The sequence below is a fragment of the Petaurus breviceps genome, unplaced genomic scaffold (assembly GCF_028583685.1).
Source record: "Petaurus breviceps papuanus isolate PSGF00001 unplaced genomic scaffold, PetGlider_PUasm1.0 90919, whole genome shotgun sequence".
Taxonomy (NCBI): domain Eukaryota; kingdom Metazoa; phylum Chordata; class Mammalia; order Diprotodontia; family Petauridae; genus Petaurus; species Petaurus breviceps.
The window spans coordinates 28,380,534-28,405,179 of record NW_027187378.1 but is presented as its reverse complement, the minus strand read 5'-3'; the positions used below and the strand labels follow the sequence as shown (position 1 = coordinate 28,405,179).

General features: G+C 39.9%; 1 protein-coding gene across 1 annotated transcript in view; it reads left to right on the top strand.

Annotated features, from left to right (window-relative positions):
• Positions 1-4,420: 4,420 nt before the first annotated feature.
• PINX1 (PIN2 (TERF1) interacting telomerase inhibitor 1) overlaps positions 4,421-24,646 on the top strand; it is a 107,419-nt gene continuing 87,193 nt past the window's right edge. Inside the window, exons 1-4 of the mRNA XM_069075659.1 lie at positions 4,421-4,613; positions 12,416-12,525; positions 15,369-15,461; positions 17,553-17,631. Coding sequence (XP_068931760.1) covers positions 4,595-4,613; positions 12,416-12,525; positions 15,369-15,461; positions 17,553-17,631 — 301 coding nt within the window. The 5' untranslated portion in view covers positions 4,421-4,594. The remainder of the gene's footprint in view (positions 4,614-12,415; positions 12,526-15,368; positions 15,462-17,552; positions 17,632-24,646) is intronic.

The following is a 24,646-nucleotide window of genomic DNA, read 5'->3' as shown; positions in this document are numbered from 1 at the left end:
TAACAAATTATTATTAAAATAAATAAGTAATAATAATTATGTTAAATATTAATAATTAATTAAATATCAATAATTAATTAATATTTAATTATTATTGTTCATCATCAGTAAAAATATCTGACATTTTTGTGCCTCTCTAAAGTTTGCAAAGAGATTTTTCTTTATGATGATATTCACTTGTTCAGAAATCTACAGGAATCCCCCAATACCTGTAACTTCAACCCTAACTTCACAGGATCATCAAGTCACAGAATCTCAGAGTCAGAAGAGACCTCAGAGTCTACCTTGCTGAGCTCATACTTGAACAAGAACACAAGCTACGACATTTGACAAATTGCCATTTAGTCTTTGCTCTGAAGACCTCGAGCAGCAGGGACCTACTATATCCTGAGTCAGTCTGTTCTGGTTTTGGATAGCTCTAAATTAGGAAGTTTTCCCCATTATACTGGACCTAAAATTTCCTCTCTACAACTTCCTTTGACCTAATGTTTCTGATTCTTCTCTCTTGGGCCATACAAAAGATGCTTTTCTTCCAAACAACAAGTAATACCTCCCCATGAGGCCGAGGTCACCCACTGCATCCTGAACTCAATGACCCTAGAGCAGTGAAGCTGACAACTCTGTACAGCCCTGCCTCATTTAAATCCAATGCACACACAAATCAAGACATCACCCCTATGCTGTCATTGGTACCCTTGGAGAACCAAGGATGAATAACAACAACAACTACAAAGAGTTCTGCAGGAGGCCTCTACAAAGAGAGAAGGACTTCCAGAGCAGGTGCTGTGAGTTACAGCTTTGCCACACATATTTCTTACTCTTTCCAAAGATACTGTGCACATATGAGGGAAGTAATGAACCAGGTTCTTATGGGAATTTTTTGTATTAACTGTCTTTAGCATGTTATCTGTGTAGTAGATACTCCTCAGAGGAGTCAGCTTAAACTTAGACCATAATAGTAGTGAGACACTCATGTAAGCAATATGTGTGACAAAGGTTTAACTCACAACATCTCTCTGGAGATCCTTCTCTCTTTGTAGAGGCCTCGATGAGTGGACATTGCCTCAGACAAACTGAGATCTGGGAAAGGCCAATGGCACTCACTTCATCCTGGGCCATCTCCAGTCTTTCTTACTTTTATTTTACCTTGCCACTGGTCTCAGCTTGAGAAGAGAGTGAGCCTGATGATTTTGTGCAGCTATGCCTCACTTAAATCTAATTCACCCATAAGTCAAGGCATCACCTTTGTGATGCCATTGGTCCTCTTTGAGAAAGAAGGATGAACAACAATATTTTCCCATTTAATACTGTTTTGGGGAAGAATTGGTCATTGAGCTAGTTTAGAATTTACTTAACCCTCCTATCCTTCAAGGAAGGCATGAGAGACTTTTAAAAATACCCCCCCAAACCTGATGTCTTATCAAGCAATTGTCTTTTCTCCTTTAGTCAAACTAGAAATGGTAGAGTATGTTGGCTTCTCCCACTTCATCATCACCTCTTCATTTCTCAACCCTTTGCAATCTGGCTTCTAGATCAATTGCTCTATTGAAACTTCCCTCTCCATTTTTTTTCAGTGGGCAACTAATTGCCAAATTTGATTACTTTTTCTCGGTCCTCATTCAACTTCCTCATCCTTTCTGTAGCATCTGATAGTTTCCTATCCTTTCCTGTTACGGTTTCTTGTGACAATGCTTTATCCTGAATCTCTTCTTCAAAAATGGTTCAGTCTCCACTGAATCTTCTTCCTCCTCCTTTGCTTTCTAAATTCATCCTTTGCTATCTTCTCTAGAATTCTCTACCATAACAATCACATACAGTTCCATAATTACAATTCTCATTCTTATGTAGATGTCTTACAAATCTCTATTTTGACCCTCAATCTCTTCTCTAAACTTTTCTCAAATTTTAAACAGATGTTGGACATTTGTCCCTGAATACTCCAGCTTTGCCCAAAACTTAACATATATGAAACTAAACTCATCTCCCCTTCTATACCCTACCAAAAAACCCTACCCTTCCTCCTAGTTTCCCAATTTCTGTTGATTGTACCACCAACCTCCTAGTTATATAAGCTTGTAACCTCAGCATCATCTTTGATTCTTTTACTTTGATTCTCCTCCATGAGATAAATTGCCTAGCCTTGTTCATTCAATCTCTGTATTATCTCTTGCATCTATACCTCCCTTTCCAGCTTCACTGCTATCACCACAGTGCAGGCCTGTATTGTTGACCTTGCCTACGGCCTTGCCTTGAGAGGCATAATAGCACAATAATTCTAGTGTTGCCTTAGAGTCAAGAAGACATGAATTCAAATTCTGTCCCTGGCACAGACTCGTCACATGCCCATAGGCACAGACTAGTCATGTGCCTCAGTGCTCCCAAGTAGCTAAGACCAGAGAAGAATTCTCTAAGGCTAGAGAATTTCCCATACAGATAAAAATGCAGGTTTAGACCAAAAAAAAATTCGGCTTTTCTCATTCTTACTTCTATTATATTTATGTACAAGTTACACCTTCTTTCAGGAATTGTCTTTTTCATTTTTGATGGCCCATTGTGCTTTACCTGGTATTAATCAATGAACATTTATCAAGTACTCTCCATGCCAGGCACTGTGTTAAGTGCCAGGGATACAAAAAGAGGCAAAGGATAGTCTAGACCTTAAGGAAGTCACAACCTGATGGATTATGAGACAATAATAGATGCCTTATAAAATATTTCTTGGACTGAATTGAATATGCACTTTTTAGTATTTGTCTTATCTCCCTATTTGTCCTGACACATTTTCCTGTAATACCTAGCTGTTGCTAGTCCCACCCATAGCTAGCAAAGTACAATGGCTCACATGATAAGACTTGATGGGTATGTTCAAAAGCTTGATAGCTTCATTGTCATTACAGGACGCTTGGAAGTCTTCCATAGACACCTAAACTTCAGCTAGTGTGAAGTCTGTGGACTTTTTAAACACTTTGTACATAAAAACCATGAGTCACTTGCAGGTACTACATTAGTAACAGTGAACCACATCTTCTCATGAGTTGCTACACTTAAGCCTAGAGAAAAGCAACTTGTTACTCTATTAAATTTCTAGGGCAACTAGGTGGTATAGTGGATAGAGCACTGGGTTTAGAATTAGAAAGACCTGAGGTCAAATATGGCCTCAGACACTAGCTGTGTGACCCTGGACAAATCATTTAACCCCTATTCACCTCAGTTCCTCAACTGGAAAAGGAAATGGCAAACCACTCTAGTATCTTTGCCAAGAAGATACCAGGGACAAGTACACAGGGTCACAAAGAGTCAAACGAGATTGAAGGACTTTTAACAACAATAAAACTGGTCATCTAGCAAATGAGTGAAATGTCAGGTGTTGTCCACTAGATGGCTTTCTCCTGGAGCCACCACCCCTGTATCCCTGTCAGTTTCTTTCTGCTACATCTAAGGTACAACTTCCCCAAAAGATTATTGTATAGAGTCCTGCCACCACCTAACCTGAGAACAGCTAGGTTGATGCCGCACCACCAGCATCCCAGTTTCTAATGATAGTGATGAGATGTTCAAAACCCACGCTAGCCAGATTTGGAATTTTATCTAGGGAACAATGTTACTATTGTTTTGTTACTATTATACTGGTCAAAGTATTAAAAATATCAACCTATGACTCTGACCCCACTTCTCCTCCATCAGTCGGCCCTGTCCTCTCCAAAAGACAGGTCCCCACTTTCTTGAGACACGGGTTTTCAACAGATAGCTGGAGCCAGATAGAGTCTGGACCCTCAGAATCAGGAAGACCTGGGTTCCAATCCTACCTCAGACATTTCCTAGCTGTGCATGGCAAGGCACGCAAGCTCGGTAAGCCTCAGTTTCTTCATCTGTAAGATGGACACAATAAAAATAGCACCTAAATTAGGGTTATTGTGAAGGTACGTAAAGGACTTTGAAATTTTTAAATCAAGAAATAAAAGAGAGCTATTATTAGTACTACTGACCTAGTACATAGCTGATAAGGCACTGGATTTGGAGTCAGATGGAACGGGGTTTGTTTTTTTTTTTTTGCCTCAGCAGCATGACCCTAGTCAACTGACTTAACTTCAGTCTGCCTCGGTTTCCTCATATGATAAACAGGGGCACCTGGGCTGCTGTGAGCATAAAATGAGATACTTGTACAGCTCTTTGAAAACCTTAGCGCTATAGAAATACTAGCTATTAGTTATTCTATGACCTTGGGCAAATAGCTTAATCTCAGTTTCCCCATTTGCAAAAGGAGGGGGTGGGGGCGGGGATTGAATTTAGGGATCTCTAAATTAGTCTCCCAGCTCTAACTCCTCACCACACCTCCTCCCCGTCTCCCTCCTCCTTCCCTCAGGTCCCGCCCTCCTCTCAAGGCTCGTCCCTCCAGGGACGGCAGCGCGAGGTCATCGCGTTCCTCTGTCGTCATCAGATCGCGCCGCCGCTGCCGGCGTTACTTCGGAACCCGCGTGTGGTTCCTGGTAAGGGGAGCCGGTTGGGCTCCGGCAGTCAGCCTTAATTCTTCCTTGCTCTGTCTTCCAGCGTGGTGGTCCAGGGCCGGCGCCCGTGGCGTTTGGGCTCCTCCAGGATGGCGATGCTGGCTGAACGTGAGTTCCCCCTGTTCGGAGGCGCCCCTGGGGTTGAGCGGACGCGGGCTCGTGGTCGCTTTTGGAAGGCTCCCCTGTGTATCTCAGCTCCTCAGTGCTCACGTCGCCTTCCCAAGCTTCGTGGTGGTCTTGTCACTCCCGTGACATGTGGGTTCTCCTGTGGTGTGAGCTTTTAAAGTTAAAAAAAAAAAAAGTTATCCCTCCTGACGTCCGAGGCACCTAGTGGATGGAGTCTCGGTGATCTGACTTCAGTCCAGCTTCACTCTTACCAGCCGGCTCATCCTGGTCAAGTCACTTAACTTCTCTCAGCCTCAGTTCTCTCGTCCGTAAAATGAGAATAATAACTGCACTCATTTCCCGATGTCGTTGTGAATAGAAGTAGAGTGCTTTGCAAAACTCAGAGCACTATATTAATGACACCTATAATTATGACCCTGCTAATATGGGAAAAGCTGTGGATTGGATGGAAGATCAGGGTTTAAGTCCCGGGTCTGGCATTCATTATTCAGGCAGTGATCATTTATTTAGGGCCTCCTGTGTGCCAAACACTGGGGATTCAAAAAAATGATAAAAGACAGTCCCTGATCCTGAGCAGCTCACGGTATAATGGAGGAGACCATGTGCAAACAGTTATGTACAAACAAGCTATAAAAAGGATAAATTGGAGTTCATCAGTGGAGGCAAGGCTCTAAAATTAAGGGGGATCAGAAAGGTGTTCTGTAGAAGATGGGAGTTTAACTGGTACTTGAAAGAAGCCAGGAGATGGAAATGAGGCGATAAGGCATTCCATACTGGGGGACTGCCAGTGAAAATGTCCAGAGTTGGGAGATGAGAGTGTCTTTTTCAAGGCACAGCAAATAAGTCAGTGTCACTGGATTGCAGAGTATGTATTTGGGGGAGCAGTGGTGGGAAAGGTTATAAGATGTAAGAAGACTGGAAGTGGTAGGGGGCAGGTTAGGAATGGTTTTGAACACCAAACAGAAGGTTTTTATATTTTATCCTGCGGGTGATAAGGAGCCATTGGAGTTTATGGATTAAGAAGATGAAATGGTTTGAATGGTGCTTTAGGAAGATCTCTTTGACAGCTGAGTGGAAGATGGACGGGAGTGGGGAGACACTTGTGGCTAGGAGACCCACCAGCAGAATATCAGCAGGTGTGAGCTGAGGAGAGCTTATATCAGAGTGGAGGCAGTATCAGGAGGAAAGGGGGTATATATGAGAGGTATTATGGAGATGAAATCCACAGGCTTTGGCAACAAATTGGATGTGGGGTGGAGAGGTGAGACAGTGAGGAACTTAGTATGACATCTAGGTTGTGAGCTTGAGTGACTAGGAAAATGGTGGGTATTAGGAACTGGAGAGGGAGAAAATGATAACGAATTTAGTTTTGGAAATGTCGAGTTTAAGATATCTATTGGACATCCAATTCCAGATTATGAAGGGAAGTTGGAGGATGCAAGACTAGAGTCAGCAAAGAGGTTGTGCTAAAAAAGTAGATTTAAGACTCATCAGCATAGAATAAATAATTAAATTCATGGGATCTTATGAAATCACCAAGTAAAATAGGTTAGAGGAAAAAAAGAAAATGGTCCCCAGCTAATGATGGGGGGAAGAGGGAACAACACAACACCAGAGTTAGTAGGCATGCCCTGTATGAAAATCTAGCAAAAGAGACTAAGAGGCAGTCAGATAGGTAGGAGGAGAACCAGAAGAGTGTAGTGTAATGAAAATCTAGAGAGAAGGGAGTGACAAGAAGACAATGATCAACAGTGTCAAAGACTGCTAAGAGCTTAAGAAAGATGAGGATTGAAAAAAGGCCATTAGATTTGGCAATTAAGAGATAATTAGTGACTTTGGAGAGAGCAGTTTTGGTTGAATGATGAGGTCTAAAACCAGACTGTAGAAGGTTAAGTGAGAGGAGAGGAAGTAGACAGAGGCGTTCTTTTAGACAGCGTTCTCAAGGAATTGAGCCACAAAAAGGAGAGATTTAGAATGATAAGTAGAGGGGATAGGTGGATTAAGTGAGACTTTTTTGAGGATAGACAAGACATGAGCATGTTTGTAGGCAATAGGGAAGCAGCCATTAGGGAGAGGATGAAGATAAGTGAGGGTGAAGGCATGGTAGAGAGGGCAATCTGCTGGAGAGGGTGGGATGGAATGGATTCACTTGTGCATGTAGAGGCATTAAGCCCTGGCAAGGAGAAGGGCCACCTTGTCATGTGAGACAAGTTCATGGGCAAGTCACTTATTCTTTGAGTCTTATCTTCTTTGTAAAGTGAGATGATAGTACCAGTACTACTTACTGTACAAGGTGGTTGAGAGAAAAATTCTTTGTAAATGATAAAGTATATACAAATGTGAATTGATCTGGTGAATAAAACCTTACTGCATGTTTATGTCACGTACAGTTTATCATTTTCTTAATTCCTACCTTCTAATGATTGATGCCTTTTCTGATCTCCCCTCCCAAATGTCATTACTCTTCTTCCACCTTGAAATTACTTGACACTAATGTGTGTACATGTTGAATACCCCAGTTAAATGAAAGCTCCTTGAGAGAAGGATTTGTTGATTTGAGACAGAAGTATCCCCAGTATTCCAGATGTAGCCTGACTACAACAGAGCAGCAGAACTGTTAACTCCTACATTGTGAATACTGCCTCTCCTCATGCATCATGGCATAGCCACAAGTTCAATATGAATTAGCAGTGTGACATAGGATCCAAAACCCTAATGCTTTCCCCAGTACCTAGCATAACCCCAAGGATTTAATGAATGTTTAATTGACTTTTTTTTTCATTGGACCTGTGATTTCTTTGGTGTAGGGAGGTCCCAGTGAAAGCCTTCCACTCCACATGCATGTCTTAAAAGAATTGCGTGGGAGCACTGAGAGAGTGAATGACTTGCCCAGGGTCAAATGCCAGGATGTGGCAGAGACAGGAATTGAATCCAGGTTTTCCCCAAGGCTTGTTCTGTATCCACTACCCTGCCCTGCCTTTGTGATATTAAAGTATTTGTTCCTCCCTTGTTTTAGAAGAAGACCAGTGAGGTCACAGTCTTGACTTGTGAATGAATTGGATTTAAGTGAGACAGATGCACAGTCACCCTCACTTTGTCTTCCTGAGTCATTGAAGTTCAGTAGCAAGACAAAAGTCAAGATAACTGGTGATGGCTCAGGATACAGTGGATGACCTTGGCATTGTCAATGCCTGACCAAGATCTAAGTGCTCCACAGTGCCTGCTTTTACCCCCTTCGTGGCCATTGAAACAAATTGTTCTTATCTGCCCATTCTGCCAGGGGAAATCTTCATCTGCTTGGGTAGACATCCTTCTAATCCACCTTGGGTTTGAGGCCTGTCAGTTACCCTTAACTTTGTTTATCCCAGCTGCTGAGACAGTTTGACGGAGGTATGGCTGCATTGAGTGCTATAGTTTCTTGTAGTCACAGATGAGAGTTGGGTGTGGATGAGCAGCCCTGAAGAGGGCTCAGCGGCTCTCACACCAGAGGTGCTAGTCCTCTCAGTGGTGTTAAATAGGATGCAGTAAAGTGTCTTAACACTGAAATTTTTTTTTAAAGTTTTAAGTCAGCAAACACTTAAGCACTTACTATGTGCCAGACTGCTAGGGCTGGCAATTTAAATAGCAGGAAAAGGAAAAACAGATCTTGCCCTTGAGGGAGCTTACATTCTACTGGGGGAAGACAGCCCATAAAAGGGAGCTGAAAAAGTGAGAGAGTAGGGGAGGTACTTAGGCTTGGGAAAGAATAGTCAGGAACTGGCAGTTGAGGAAAACTGTCACCAGGTGGCAGTGGTGCCTTTGTTATGGCAAAGAATACCCTCAGTGCCACTTGACACTTAAAATCCATCAACAACATTTATTAAGCACCAGCCTTGTGCTGGGCCCTGGGTGGAGGAATATAGTGCTGAAACTGCCAGTCTGAACTTGTAAAATAGCTGTAAATATCACATTTTAGTTTCAAGTTGAATTTCTAATTTTTTAGAACATCAAACTCATATTTGACTGTTGCCAGTGTATTAGGCCTTATAATAGTTTGTGTGTGTGTGTGTGCATATATATGTGTCATTTTTTTAAAAAACAAGGATGAACAAAGACATATGGATGCTGTGAAAAGTCTTTTCTTGTCCCATCTACAGAAAGATGCTGGGATGGGGTAGAGGTAGATCTAGAAAATTCAGAAACTAATTCTTAGTTCTGAATTTAGAAAATAAGGAATGACAGGGTAGAGAACAAGGGAGACTAGTTAGCATTGAATAAGGGTATTTTCATGTGATGAATGTATAGAGCAAGCTTTTAAGGAAAAACACAGTTTGGAGAACTTGTTCCTTTGTTACTCTGCCTAAACTGTTACTAATCCTTCATTTTTTCACTTTTTCTTTTGAAGTCTTCAGAGAGAGGAAACCGTTGACTTTTTTCTCTCACATATCTGATTTGATGCACCTCTGGCTTCTCCCATCTCTGACGTTACTGTAGCACCTTGCCTCTTCTACCTCAGTGGCACTCAGAAGGAAAGAGGAGTTCAAGTGCACTCACCAGTTTGACAGTTTTGCCTAGTGGTGGTTCCACTTGCCTTGGGTTGTGTATAAATAGATAACTGTGTGGAAGTATTTTTGTCCTACTTCACATGCTTACTTAGGTAGAATATTTAACCTCCTGCCAAATGGACTGAATTGGAAAGATTTTGGATAATAGTATTTGCCATTTGTATTACATAATTACAGTTACTGTCGATATTTATATAGCACGTTCAGATTTGTAAAGGGCTTTACACATAGTGCCTTATTTTCACAGCAGCAAAGTGTATCAGGTACCACAGATATTAGCATTTCCATTTTATTGGAAACCAAGGCCCAGAGATTTGTTCACGGTTACACAACTAGTTTCAGAGGAAGAATCTGAGCCCTGTCTTCCTGAATCTATGTCCAAGACTGTCACTATAATGTGCCATGTTATGCTTTTATGTTTCAAGGTATTCTTATATTCTTATTGAATTGTGATTGAGACATTCCTATGTGCCAGGCAGGGCCAGCATTAACATTGCTTTGTACATGAGGAAACGGAAACATAGATAGTGACAGCTATTTCTAGCTTCACCCAGCTGCTGTGAAGCTAGAAATAGTGGTCAGGTGTCCTGAAACTCCCCAATTCAATCCCACTGTGTTCATCCTTGCATATAACTTTTACTTGATAGTGTTGTTGTTAGAATTTTAAAAAAATGGTTCCGGCCTTTGTAAAGTTTTGTGCTTTATAATTAGCAAAAACAAATCTAGATTTTTCTAACATTTAGTATTTTTTTTAAGTCCCATTTTTGGTGACTGCATAGCATCTCACCCATCTGGAACAGCCATTTGGCAACCTTTCCTATTCAAAACACAGGCAAGAAATGGGAAGTATGCAAAAAAAAGTTCTCTGAAGAGCTTTACTTGATGTTTTAAAAGTTCATATGTTGAAAGCTTATGTAGTTTGTTCATAGGAGAGCAACTCAAGCCCTTATTCAGAGCCTACTTTTATTTTATACCTAGTTTTAATAAGTTTAGTTATTTAATTTCCAGGCTTAAAACAAGTTAGAAAAAACAAATTAGGATGGGGAGGGAGATATACTAACACCACCAGGAAGCCACATCTGACATCAAGGGAGGAGGCAAATAATAAAGCACAGAGAGAACTCCATGAGCATTGCAGCCTGGTATCATTTGGTATTGAAGCAAAAGCTTTTTTATAGCTCATTGACACTGCTCTCCCCCCCCCCCCCAACTGTATCACTGTAAAATAGAACTGTATAGAAATTTATACTCAAAATGATGACCTACAACCTTCCAGAAAAGGTTTAATTATGTTCAGTATCTCCTGGTAAAGAAGGGAATTATGTAACACATTTTAGAAAAAAAATTTCTATCCAAAACAAAATACAAACAGTTTGATATTTTGAATGGTAACCCTTCAGCAATCTGGGGACAGGTTGGCTATCCAGAATAACTTATTCCCTAAGAATTCCTAATAACAAGGGCATAATAATTATACATCTTTCCACTGATGATACCTCTCAGATAGATTTACTCTGTAACTAGTACCAGGAATTATAAGGTCGCTTTTGGCATTGAGGTAACAACCCGACAGACTAGTGGTATATTTAGACATCAAAATACTAAAGTGATGGATAATTATGACGCCACCAAAAAAAAAAAAGCACCAACTTATATTGCTTATCCAATTGTCTTTTTTTTTATTGTGGTTGCTTGAAGTCATATTGAGTTACCTTAATCTGCAATGTAATGCTGCCCTAATTCTCTACTAAGTTACTAATCGTTGCAGGGATATTATAGGGATTATTAGTGAATTTCTAAAGGTGACATTTTTGTGCATCTTTTTAAAAGAACATAAATATCATGCAGACCGTTTTGAATTGTAATGCTGTGTGCTTTTATGTGCCTGTCTTCTGAGGAACTTAAAAATGTTTCTGTGTAATATTTCATGTTTATGACCATCCTGTGAGATCACAGCCATAAAGCTAGATGAGGCTCGGAGGCCATCCTGTCCAAGAATCTCTTCTACCACCTCCCCAACAAGTAGTCATCCAGTCTCTTCTGATGTGAGGAAACGCATTGCTTCCTGAGGCAACCCATTCAACTTTGTGCTCTAATTGTTAGGAAGATTTCCATTAAGCATCAGCCTACCTATCGGTAACTTTTACCCAAAGATCCTAATTCCCCTTTCTGGGGTCAGTATAACAAATCTCATCCTTATAATATCTCAGCCCTTGAGATATTCAAAGAGAGCTGTCATGTCTTTTGTGAGCCTTCTTGTTTCCAAAGGTAAACTTCCTCAATACCTTCAAATGGTCCTTGTGTAGAATCTTCTCCAGTCCTTTTACTATCTTTTAAAAATCCTTTTCTGAATATTTTTCACCTCGTGTAGTAACGTATGGTGCTCAGCACGGAATAGAGTACTCCAGATAACAGCCTGACCCAAGCAGAACAGAGCTGGTGGTGCCTTTGCTCTGAATGCTGCCTCTACTGGTACATCATAGGGATGGCATGTTAGCGTTTTGGCTCCCTTGAAATCTTGTTGATTCATACTGAACTTGCAGCTCCACATCTTTTTTTACAAAAACTGTCGGCCAGCCATGTCTGTATCACTGTGAAGCTAATTTAAAAATAATTTTTAAAAATGCAAACTTTTTTTAAGCAATTGGGGTTAAGTAACTTGCTCAAGGTTACATGGCCAGTTATTTCTGGGTGTGGTGCTAAGTATCTGAACCCGGATTCAATCCCAGGTCTCCTGACTCTGGGGCTGGCGTTCTTACTCACTGCACCACCTGGCCGTCCTACAATGCAAACTTTTAACACTGAAAATTGACTTCTTTAAGGGAGAGAGTTGAACTAGATGATCTCTAGGGCCCCTTTTAGTTCTATGACCTTGTAACTTGATGAACTTTCTCTTTTTAAAGAATTCAAGTTTTGACCTATGTTCATCTACTGACTTTTCCCCCCTCTCACCAATAGTCTTAGTAGCTGTACCTAATAGTGTATTAAGTTCTGAGAGCCAAAGTGTTCCAGTGCATGTGCCTTATCTCCCTAATTTGTAGGCAGTTTGTTTGACTGTGATTGTGAAACTGGGACAAAAAGCAAGTTCTTTTGACAGTCCAGTGGTGTTGTTATATCTATTTTGTGTCAGATTTAAATTATATTTAAAATTTTTATACTGTATGTTTGTACATATCTCATTTAGCATTTCTTTGTTTAAAGATCAAGTTGCTAAAGAGGCATTTTCCATTTTGCTTATAGCTCGGAGGAAGCAGAAATGGTCTGTGGATCCAAGGAACACTGCGTGGAGTAATGATGATTCCAAGTTTGGCCAAAAAATGCTGGAGAAGATGGGATGGTCCAAGGGAAAGGTATTTTAGAAAAAAAAAAAATAAAAGGGGCCTCCAACTATGCATGTGTGGTTTTTCATGCTTCCAGAATTCTCCACAGTTGCCAAATTGATATTTCTAAAACAGATCTGATTACAAGACTCCCTTACTCAAGAATTTTCAGTGGCTTGTTATTGCCTCTAAAATACAATTCAATACAATACAAATTCTTCAGTTTGGCATTTGAAGCCCCTCACAGCTGATTTCCAACCTCTATTTTGAGGCCTTTTTCACCCTATTCCTTCCTCCATTTCTTTCTCATGTCTCCCTGCCCTTCCCCCGTATTCTGAATTCTAGCCAAATCTAGTCTCTTGGCTTTTCCCTATACATGACATTCCAGCTCTTCTTTCCATACCTTTGTACAGGCTTATCCCCTTGCTTTGAGTACCGTCTCTCTTCACCTCCACTTGTAATCCCTGGTTTACTTAAAGGTTCAATTATGGGCCATCTCCTATACAAGACCCTTCCTTATCTTCTTAGCGGTTTGTGCTCCCTTGCCAAAATTTGTAATTACTTATCTATTGTGAATGTTTTGTCCTCCCAGTAAAATGTAAGCTCTTTAAAGGTAGGGGCTATTTCATTTTTGTCTTTGTGTCTGTCTCCCTAATGATTAGCATAGTGCCTTAAAGCTTTTAATAAATGTTTACTGACTAGAAGCATATTTTCATTATTTGACTTATAGAAGAGATATATTTATGTTCTTGGGCATAGGTTAAGAACTGATTTTGGACAAGTCACTTAACAACTAGCTCATGAGAATCCTGAAGAAAAAAATGAAAACTCCCAGGAACCATATAGACAAAATCTAGAGTTTTAGCTCAAAAAAGTACTGCAAACAACCAGAAAGAAATAATTCACGTACTAAGGAATCAGTCAGGATCACATGTAATTTAGTAGCCTTCACTATGAAGGAGTAGCTTGGAATACAGTAATCTAGAAGGTAGACATACACTCTCTCTCTCTCTCTCTCTCCCCCTCTCTCCCCCCCTCTCTCCCTCTTTCCCCCCCCCTCTCCCTCCCTCCCTCCCTCAAGAAGAAAATGGATCTTTAATGAAATAGAGAACTTTGAAGTATTCCTGATGAAAAGACCAGGGCTACATAGAAACTTCAAAGTGCAAATACTACTTAAGGAAGGGAATAAACAAATATAAATTGCTTATATTATACTCTGGGGAGATAATACATGTCTTCTCTCTGAACCATATCATCATCAAGGGTCATAGAAGGAGTCTAACTAGACAGAAGGCCTCAGAGTCATTCCGTTTTGATAATCTTAAAAGAAGAATGAAAAGGGGAGGGAAAAGTCATTCACTGGGTGGGGAGAAGGAAGGCAAATGTGATTGATTACTATTCTTGGTCTCAGAAAAGCTAGAAGACTTGTATGAACTGATGTAGAATGAAGTGATTAGAACAAGGAGAACAATTTATATGATAGCAATATTGTCAAGACATATTTTAAAAACTTAAGAACTCTGAACAGTGTGATGACCAACCATGGCCAGCCAATTATTCCAGAAGACTAATGATGAAACATACTAGCCACCTTCTGAGAGGCAAAAGACTCAGTGCAAAATGAGAGATGTATACATATATGTATATAATATGCATCTGTGTACATATACATATGTGCACATGTAAATGCACTCATACATATGTGTGTGTGTGTAGATAGAAAGGAAGGACATGGCCAATGTGGAATTTTGTTTTGCTTTACTATACACGTGTTTGTAATGGGTTTTTTTTTTCTTTTCTAATTTGAGGCAAGGGTATGCAAGGGAGAGAGAGTGTTTTTGTTGATTTAAAAAAATAAAATTTAATTTAAAAAAATCTTCTGCTTTACTTATTATGGTTTAAGTCCCTTGAATGAAAGCATCAGTACCTTCTGGGAGTAGTTATTTATCCTAAACTACAGTTAAATCTGTACATATAATTCCTTTCTTAGTACAAGAGTGGACTGTGTTAACCTCTTCTTAAGCTTAGTTTTGTTCTTAATTATATACCAGAACTTAAATAAACTTAAAGACAAAACAGATAGTTGCACTTTTAATGATCTACCTGGTTTCATTAATCTTTTTTTTGAGTCTTCCTAGAAAATGTATCAAAATAAGATTATGGCATTATTTCTTTTAGGGCATTAGAAAGAGGTATTCTCCTGTGAAAAACAGCAAGGTTTAGTAGATAGAGTGCAGGACTTAGAGTCAGAAGGATCTGAGTTAAAATTGTGCCTCTAACATTTACTAGGTATGTGATCATTAGCAGGTCCCTTAACCTCCCAGCTTCTGTTTCCTTTTCTGTATAGTAGAGATTATACCTATAGGACCTACCTTACAGAACTGGTGTAAGGCTAAATGAGATGATGTATGTAAAGTCTTTGCAGACTTTAAAGTACTATGTCAATGTCTGCTGCTTCAATTTAGCATTATTGTTGTTCTCATTATGTGGCAAGCCTCTCATGGATAGAGAGCCAGCCTCAGTCAGGATGAGTCAAGTCCTGCCTCCCACGTGCTGACGGTGAGGCCGTTGGCAAGGCACTTACTCAGGGCACTGGGCAACTCTAGGACTCTTGGTTGCCTAGAAGTTGCCGATCCTCATTGAAAGAGGGGTTTTCCTTACCAGGAGTTTGCTTTACCAGTAAAATTGTGATTCCGGTTTAAAGAAAATAATTTCACAATTTTTTGCATAATTTCATAAGCTTATAAAGGGTGTTTTCAGGCTAGACAGTTGTCTTATAAGTGAGTTGTCAGTCATTCAGAACATCTTCGGGGGTGCTTGCTAATTGACGTTTGTACACAGCATTAAATCCTCTTTATTTTCTGTCTCTATAGGGTCTCGGGGCTCAGGAGCAAGGAGCCCCAGAACATATTAAAGTTCAAGTTAAAAACAATCACCTTGGACTGGGAGCCTCAGCCAATCATGAGGTGGGCAGTATTCCTAGTGAGGCCAATTTAAAGCCTTTCATTAGGCTGCTTAGGCAGTTATTGATGATCACAGTGTTGTTTTCTTTCCAGTTTGTGCATTAACTGCAACTCATTTTGAATCCTAGGTTCTTTGCACCTGAGACATTCTTTGTATTTTTCCTCTACTGACCTTTAATCCTGTTTAATACATACTCAAGCAATATAAACTAATTTTAATATGAAATTAAATTTGATATGGGGCAGGTAGGTGGTACAGTGGAGGGAGCATTGGGCTTGGAATCAGGAAGACTTATCTCATGAGTTCAAATCTGGCCTCAGATACTTACTAGCTATGTGACCCTGGCCAAGTCATTTAACCCTGTTTGCCTCAGTTCCTCATCTGTAAAATGAGCTGGAGGAAAAAATGGCAAACCACTCTTTACTAAGATCACAGAGTTGAATGTGACTGAAACAACTGAACAACAACAACAAAATTCAATGTTAAATCAAAATCTTAAAAAAATGGAATTAGGATAGATTATTGGAATTATTGGCATAGAAGATAGAGTTTTGGAGTTATTAACAGGAAGGACTGGGTTGAGATCTTCTCTCTGTAAAACTTACTGGCTATATGACCATGGGCAACTCACTGACATCTATGAGCCTCAGTTTTTTCATCTGTAAAACAAGGGTTATAGTAATATCTTCTAGTGCCTCCTTCACAAGTTCACACAGAATTCACTTGTGAATTTTAATTGATGATGCATGTACAGTGCTTTGCAAAGCTTAAGTTACTACATAAAAGTCATTTTTTATTATTAATAGTAAATTATTCTGTTACTGTTAATGTTACCCATGTTTCCACCCTTCAGCCCAGATCATTTAAAATTGGCCTTTATCGTCAGGACACTGTGAGGTCAGTGTGACTGCCTATTGGTCTTACCCAAATTGGTGCTGGTCCTGGGTATATGACCAACTGGCCAGTACATCACTTCTTTGAACACTTTGGAAACACAACTTCTGTATCTGAGGAAGTTTTTTTGTTTTTGTTTGTTTTTGTTTTTGGGAGAGGGGAAGGTAGGGCAATTGGGCTTCAGTGACTTGCCCAAGGTCACACGGCTAGTTTTGTGTTAAGTGTCTGAGGCCAGATTTGAACCCAGGTCCTCCTGACTCCGGGGCTGGTACTCTTTTCACTGCGCCACCTAGCCGCCCCTCTGAGGAAGTTTTTGAGGAGGAGATCTTATAGAATTATAAGATAAAAACTGTAAACTAGTTACCTGCTGGAAAACAGGATGAGACTTTTCTTTGCTGTCCTTCTTGTGTTTGAGGAGGTTGCTGAATATCATAATAGGGTCATAGCTGTAGAGTAGAAAGGGCCCTTGGAAGCCATCTAATTCAGTCATTTCATTTTACAGATGAAGAAACTGAGCCTTAAAAAGGTGTGAGGTAGGGCAGCTAAGTGGTGCAGTAAATAGAGCACCTGCCCTGGATTCAGGAGGACCTGAGTTCAAATCTGGCCTCAGACACTTAACACAAAAACTAGCCATGTGACTTTGGGCAAGTCACTTAACCCCAATTGCCCTCCAGAAAGCAAAAAAAAAAAAAGGTGTGAGGTTGCTTGTACATCAGTTAGGCTTCCATCTTAAATTTGTCGGTCAGTGACATCTGGTGGGAAGTTTTTACGAAAGTTTTTGGAGATAGGCCAAATTATGTCAGTTATGGCAATGTGATTGGGTCAGGGCAGAAAAACTGAGTTGGAGTTTATTATAGCTAAAGTCTTGTCATTCAGGAACAACTTTCTGTTTAAAAGGATAGATGCCCTTTTCCCCGAAAATTTAGCTTAGGTAAATAATTTTGAATGTTTGTGACCACAGCCAAATTAGTGCTTTTATTTCCTAATAAGCAAAGTGAGGATAATTCCTGCATTACTTTCCCAAAAGGCTTCTTATGAAGATCAGATAACGTGCGTAAACACTTTATGTTCAATAAAGCACTAAATGTTAGCTCTTATCATCATCATCGTCATTAATATTTACTGTTATTCTTTACATTGATAGTACAGTGAGATGCCTGTTGAACAGGATCATCCCTTACACTGTGTCATGTTTACAGGACAACTGGCTGGCTCCCCAAGAGGAATTTAACCAACTTCTTGCTGAATTAAACAGTTGTCATGGACAAGAAGAAAAAGGTATGGAGGCTTGTCTCTGCCTCTAGACACTAAATTTGTAAGATAGATTTTATCTTAATTCTGTTGGCATTTGTAATATTTGTATTTGTTATTACAAGTTAATTCTAACGATAGTTAATCTTAGAAATATTTTAGTTCCTTGATGAGCTCTAAGTATAGATTGAATCATTTTTTTTTTACTATGTTTTTCTCAGTTTTATTTGTATGTGTGTTTCTTTAATATTCATTGGGCCGGCATTCATAGGGGCTTCACTATCACGAACCCTAAGCTTTCTATCAGGTATCCAGAAATTTGCATATGATTAACAAGAGCCTCTCCTCCATTCCACAAACCGCTTTTTGTTTTTGGCATTCACTAGATATGACTATTCAGTTTCAAAGGTTTTTCACAGAATTTTTTCCCCCGAAATGTAACTTTTTAGTCATATCTAAATGAAGCATAAAAAAGATTTCAAAACAACATTAAAATCTCTTTCGTACCCACACTACAGAGTTTGCTTATATTTACTTATTCCCTGTTAGGAAGCTAAAGTCAAGTTACAAGTTTGTTTTTTAAGCAAAGTATGGGACAAAACTTTTATTACTAGGTAATGTCTATTCAAGTAAGAGAACAACAAAGGACAAAATCATTAATGAGGGACATGATGAAATATCACTTGATTTGTATAGCACATCACAAGTTTATAAAATGCTTCTTAACCATTTTCTCCATTCTGAGATAGATAGTATAAGTAGTATTCCTTATGTTTTATAGCCAGGGAAACCCAGGCTTCCAATCATTTACTCATAATTAAACAGTAAATAGAAGATCCAGGACTTCTGCTTTATGTTAGGCCATACTCCCTCTCATGCATTTTTTGTATTACCTAAAAAGGTTCTAATTCCAGTTCCTAAGTTGGTTGAGAGTTCCCTAAGAGAGGTATTAGGCTTCTGACCTGCAAAGTCACAGTAATGATAGAGGATGACACAGGCAATAGGAGAGACTGGCCCTCTCTTCTGGCCTTTTCCCTGAGTAAGCCTGTGTTTTAGCAGTTAAAACAGCCAACTGAAAGGTACAGAAAATACAAATACCACTCTCCTTATTGTTTGTGGGCTATTTAAAAAGACATCAGGGAGAAAAATGAATCCTTAAATTTCCTTTAACAAGATGTTTGCTCATGTTTGAAATACCATTGTCTTAGTGCTGCAAAAAATAGACAGACACATTTGGAATAGCCCGTACTCTCCTCAATTAACTCCCAGTATCTTTCACATGAGAGATACTTGTTTGGACTGAGATAAAACAAGGAGATCTCGGAGAGGCCAGGTAGCACAGCAAGTAAGAGTACCGGCTCCAGTCTCGGTATGACCTGGGGATTGAATCCGGGCTCAGACACTTAGCACCCACCCAGAAACACCTGGCCATGTAACCTTGAGCAAGTTACTTAACCCCAATTGCTTAGGGGTGGCCAGGTGGCTCAGCGAGTAAGAGCACCAGCCCCAGTGGATGACCTGGATCAAATCCAGGCTCAGATACTTAGCACCACACCCAGAAATAACTGGCCGTGTAACCTTGAGCAAGTTACTTAACCCCAATTGCTTTAAAAAAAAAAAAAAAGAACAAAAAAAAAACCAAGGAGATCTCTTCTGGTCTAAATGTGGGTCTATTCTTGAGGACCCTCTGAAAGGTAGGGAGGGCTAGGGACATAAGAAGCTAAGGCCATATAGCATCTTTCACACTTCAGGATTCTCTTTGTCCTGTGCCAAAACAGAGACCATTGTAGATGTTAAAGTCTAACAGGGTGGATGCATGTTTAATTTAATAAGCATTTCTGAAACATCTACTGTGAATGAGGCATGCTGCTGGATGCTGAGGATGCAAAGACAAAATACAGTTTGTATTTTCATGAAGCATTTGTGGTTATGCTTACCTCATATCAGTATTGATATTCTGCTTTCTCTTTGTTGAGAGTAAATATTCCTGGTTAGGTCCTATTGTCCATTTATTTTTTTTCTTAAATCAAATATCACCAGTTTGATTTTACATCTGGGTGGATAGCATTACCTTGAGCATGAAGTTCTATGTCAGTGCCACAAGAGGGTGCTCACTCCATGTTGCCATCAGTTCTGTGTGAGCATCTCATGGGATTATGTATTTAGAGCTAGAAGAAACCTCTGAGGGGATCTAGACCTGGCCTCCTGTTTCACAAGTGAGGAAACAGGCCCAGGGAGGCTAAGGGCCTTGCCAGAGGTCACACAGAGAGTCCAGGATCCAAACCTAGGATCTATGCCTTCAAAGCCAGAACCTTTCTACTCTGCCAAGCTTTCATGCAGTTCGGGATGGTTCATGTAACATGTAACTAATAGTCACACAAGTCTTCCTTTAAGAGAAACTTTGATGAAGGTAAACTTTATTTTGATTTTGAATTTTCAAATCTTTGTCAAAAATTAGATCTACGTAATTAACACTATTGAGAACAAAAAGATAGGTTGCAGAAGCAATCTTATGAAATACTTTGCATCAAAAAAATTTTTAAGCAAAACAGGTTGATAGAGTGATTGGGACTGAAAGAACAACTCATAGCAAAAAAGTCCTGGCTCTGGAGTTAGAGAACAGTGGAGAAAGCTTCTGCATCTTCTGCCCATGAAACTGAATCACTCCTCTCATCATATAATGCTCATGCCTGTTGAGGTCAGTCTACTCATAGCATGAGGCACTGTTTCCCTGTGATTCTACCAATATACTGGCAGACTGGCCTCTGTAACTGTCACTGTCTATGGGACTCAAATGAAGTAGTGGTGGTGTATCTATTTATACAATAGAGAGAAACCTAATTAAAAGCAAGAGGTGTGTCTCCTGAGTGACATTGGACAATTGAAAGAAAGCAACAGGTAGGCCTAAGTCTCAGAGATATGGTTCAGAGGAAACTTACCTGAGACTGGTGCCTATTAGACCCTAAATTCTTGTTTCCTACCATTTTAAAATAGATTTCTAGGGGTGTGGAGCCAAGATGGTGGCTTAGAAGCAAGAAAACTCTGTGCTCCCCCCATAACCACCTCAAATACCTATTAAAAATGACTCTAAACAAACTTTAGGGCTACAGAACCCACAAAGTGACAGAGAGAAGCAAACCTTCCCCTGAAGACTGTGCCTGCTGTCAGGCCAGCAGGAAGGGTCCATTACAGCCCACTGGGAGCTGAGCCCAGCCCTGTGTATGTCCGCAATTTTAGCCTCAGGGTGGCCCGACCAGCCTCCGCTAGAGGGACGGCAGGAGAGTAGATCACCAGGAGCTATGGCAGTTTCCATAATTATCAACCCATAAATGCCAACGACAAAGTGAGAGGTCAGTGTAGACTTTGGGAACAGAGAGTCCGGGAGTACAGTCTGGCCTCTGGCCCCAGAGGGAGAAGTGGCTGAGGTGCGGCAGCTACAGCCCCATGGCTACTTCAGAGCTCCTGGCCTGCAGATCCTCCTAGACCAAGCAACCTTCTGGGGGGTAATCGCTCTTGCTTTAACCTGCTTGGATCTGGATTGCTGTCTAGGTTGGAGGTTCTGGCGTGTGTGACCAGAGCATGTGGAGGCTTCAGAGAGGGCAGGCAACTAATAGCTCTGGCAGCTGAGAAAACCCTAGTGGTTTGGGACAAAGCTCTCCTCTCTGGAAGCAGAGTTCTACTGTGGCAAAAAGCTCAAAAGTCAAGTAATTGAGTGGCAACATGAGCAAAGCAAGCACAGAAATCCAACTTTGGATTCCTTTTTTGGGGACAAAAAGGATCAAAGCATGGAACGGCAGGAAGACAATAAAGTCAGAACTCCTGCACCAAAAGCTTCCAAGAAAAATATGAGTTGGTTACAGGCCATAGAGGAGCTTAAGAAGGATTTTGAAAACCAAATAAGAGAAGTGGAGGAAAAATTGGGAAGAGAAATGAGAATGATGCAAGAAACTCATGAAAAGAGAGTCTGACTGAAGAAAATAACACCTTAAAAAAATAGACTAACTCTTTTGCCATTTAGGCAAAAGAGATTCAAAAAGCCAATGAGGAGAAGAATGCCTTAAAAAGTCGAATTTGCCTGATGGAAAAAGAATCTCAAAAGCTCACTGAAGAGAATAATTCCTTCAGAATTAGATTGGAGCAAATGGAAGCTAGTGACTTTATGAGAAATCAAGATACTATTAAACAGACCCAAACAAATGAAAAAATAGAAGACAATGTGAAATATCTTATTGGAAAAACCACTGACCTGGAAAATAAATCCAGGAGAGATAATTTTAAAATTACTGGACTACCTGAAAGCCATGATCAAAAAAAAATCATCCTTCAAGAAATTCTCAAGGAAAATTGCCCTGATGTTTTAGAACCAGAGGGCAAAATAGAGGTTGAAAGAATCCACAGATCACCTCTTGAAAAAGATCCCAAATAGAAAGCTCCTAGGAATATTATAGCCAGGTTCCAGAGTTCCCAGATCAAGGAGAAAATATTACAAGCAGCCAGGAAGAAACAATTTGAATATTGTGGAAACACAATTAGGAGAACACAGGACTTGGCAACTTCTACATTGAGGGATCGAAGGGCTTGGAATATGATATTCCAGAGGTCAAAGGAGCTGGGATTAAAACCAAGAATCACCTACCCAGCAAAACTGAGCATCATGTTTCAGGGGAAAATATGTTCATTCAATGAAATAGAGGACTTTCAAGCCTTCTTGATGAAAAAATCAGAGTTGAATAGAAAATTTGACATTCAGATACAAGAACCAAGAGGAGCATGAGAAGGTAAACAGGGAAAAGAAATCATAAGGAACTTATCAAAGTTGAAATATTTACATTCCTACATGGAAAAACAATAATTGTAAACTTAGGAACTTTTCTCAGTATGACAGTAGTTCAAGGGAATATAAATGTATATATGTATATATATATATGTATGTATACATACATAGATATGTCTATATAGGAGGTTATATGGGTGTATGAATACATATGTGAGTCTGTGTATATATGGGTACAGGTATACATAGACAGAGGGCACAGGACCAATTGAATAGGAAGGGATGATACTTAAAAGGTGAAATTAAGAGGTGAGAGAGGAATATAATGAGAGGAGATGGGGAGAGACAGAATGGGGTAAATTATCTTATTTAGAAGAGGTAAGGGAAAACTGTTACAATGGAGGGGAAGAACAGGAACCAAAAGGGAATGGGTCAACCTTACTCTCATTGAATTTGGCTTAGGGAGGGAATGACGTACACACTAAATAGGGTATCTCACCCTACAGGAGAGTAGGGGGGAAGAGGATGAGAGAGGGGATGTTGGAGGGGAGGGCAGTTTGGGGGGGAGGGAAGTTAGAAGCACTCATTTTTGAAAAGGGACAGGGTCAAATTAGAGAATAGAACAAGTGGGGGGATAGGATGGAGGGAAATATAATCAATCTTTCACAATATATCCACTATGGAAATGTTTTGCGTAGCTACACGTGTACAACCTATATTGAATTGCCTATCTTCCCAGTAAGGGTGGGTGATGAGGGAGGAAGGGAAAGAATTTGGAATTCAAAGTTTTAAAATCAGATGTTTAAAATATATATGTATATATAGAATTTTTTTTTACATACAACTGGGAAATAAGATATACAGACACTGGGGTGTAGAGATCCATCTTGCCCTACTGGAAAGTCAGAGGGGGAATGAGAGAGCAGATTGGGGGAGGGGGTATACAGTGGTATCGCTGTGTTGGGATGGTGGGTAGGGGAAAGATGGGGATAAAATTTGTAACTCAAAATCTTGTGGAAATGAATGATGTAAACTAAAAATAAACATAAAATTTAATTAAAAAGCTAAACTAAAATAAAATAAAATTGGTTTCTAATGTCTGGAATTTTAGGAATGAACACAATCCATGGAGCAAAGTATATCCTGGTGTTATGGGAGGTGGAATTTAAGATCTTCCCTGACCCTAGGCCCTTTGATAGGCTTAAGTGCACCTGGAGCCTGTGGCAGGTGGCTTGGTTTTCAGGAATGCCCACACCTTGGTGCTCTCTGATTGGGCAGTGGGTCAAGAAGGTTGTGACATTCTTTGAGCCAGGAAAAGGCTATATATACCCTGATGTGAGGCTTTGCTTTGGGCTCACTTTAAAAAGTGTTATATGATTTGACCAGATGAGACTCTGGGCAACAATCGAGCCCTTCCCCCCCAGCTTTGATAACCCACATGTTGGTGCTTCCCTCTCTGGTAACTAACTAGGTATGGATGTAATAGTCAGACAGTTGGAAGCCCTGTCTGCTGATCTGTTTCTCTTGTCTGCTTGTAACTTGTTTGTATTCTCTGAAGTTTGAGGTGGTGACCTTTTTGCCCTGAACTAGGTAAATGACATATGTTTGATTAAAGCAAGATTGTTAACCCATTTTGAGTTGCTTTCCTTTAGAAAAGCAGATCTAAGAACCTGTGTTGGCAGCCATCCTGGAGATGCTACAGTGCTTGCTGCCACACCTGGCTGCTAAATTGGAAATCACTTGTCAAATTTGAAGATCAAAGAAACTAATTGACTTCTTGATAATTAATGCATTGATATATTAATTCTGTTATTGAATCCTAACATGCCATTAAAAGCTAAGAGACTTTAGGCTTCAATGGTATTATTTGATTGACCAAAAAAAAGTAACAAAAAAATTCATAGTTGGGATGCCTTTGTAAAATTTTGAGCCAGTTTTTCCTGGGAACTAGATGTAGAAAATTTTGAGATCACTGGATAAGAATTCATTATTCATCTTATTAGATTTGTTCTAAGAAACTGTAACTGGGGGTTTTGCCCCTTATTCTTTGTCTAGCTTTGTGATTTTTAGAGCTAAAGCTTATTGCATATAGGTCCCTGAGTAAAGGACCCTTACTCCTCTCTTTTCCTCTCCCTTCCAATCCTATATCTATATTTTTTTACAAGGCATGACTTGAGATTTCAGTCTTTTTTATAAGAGACAGATAATCATTTTCTGCTAGCTACTACTTTTTATCATATACTTTCTGAGAGTTTCTATTTCTTGGTA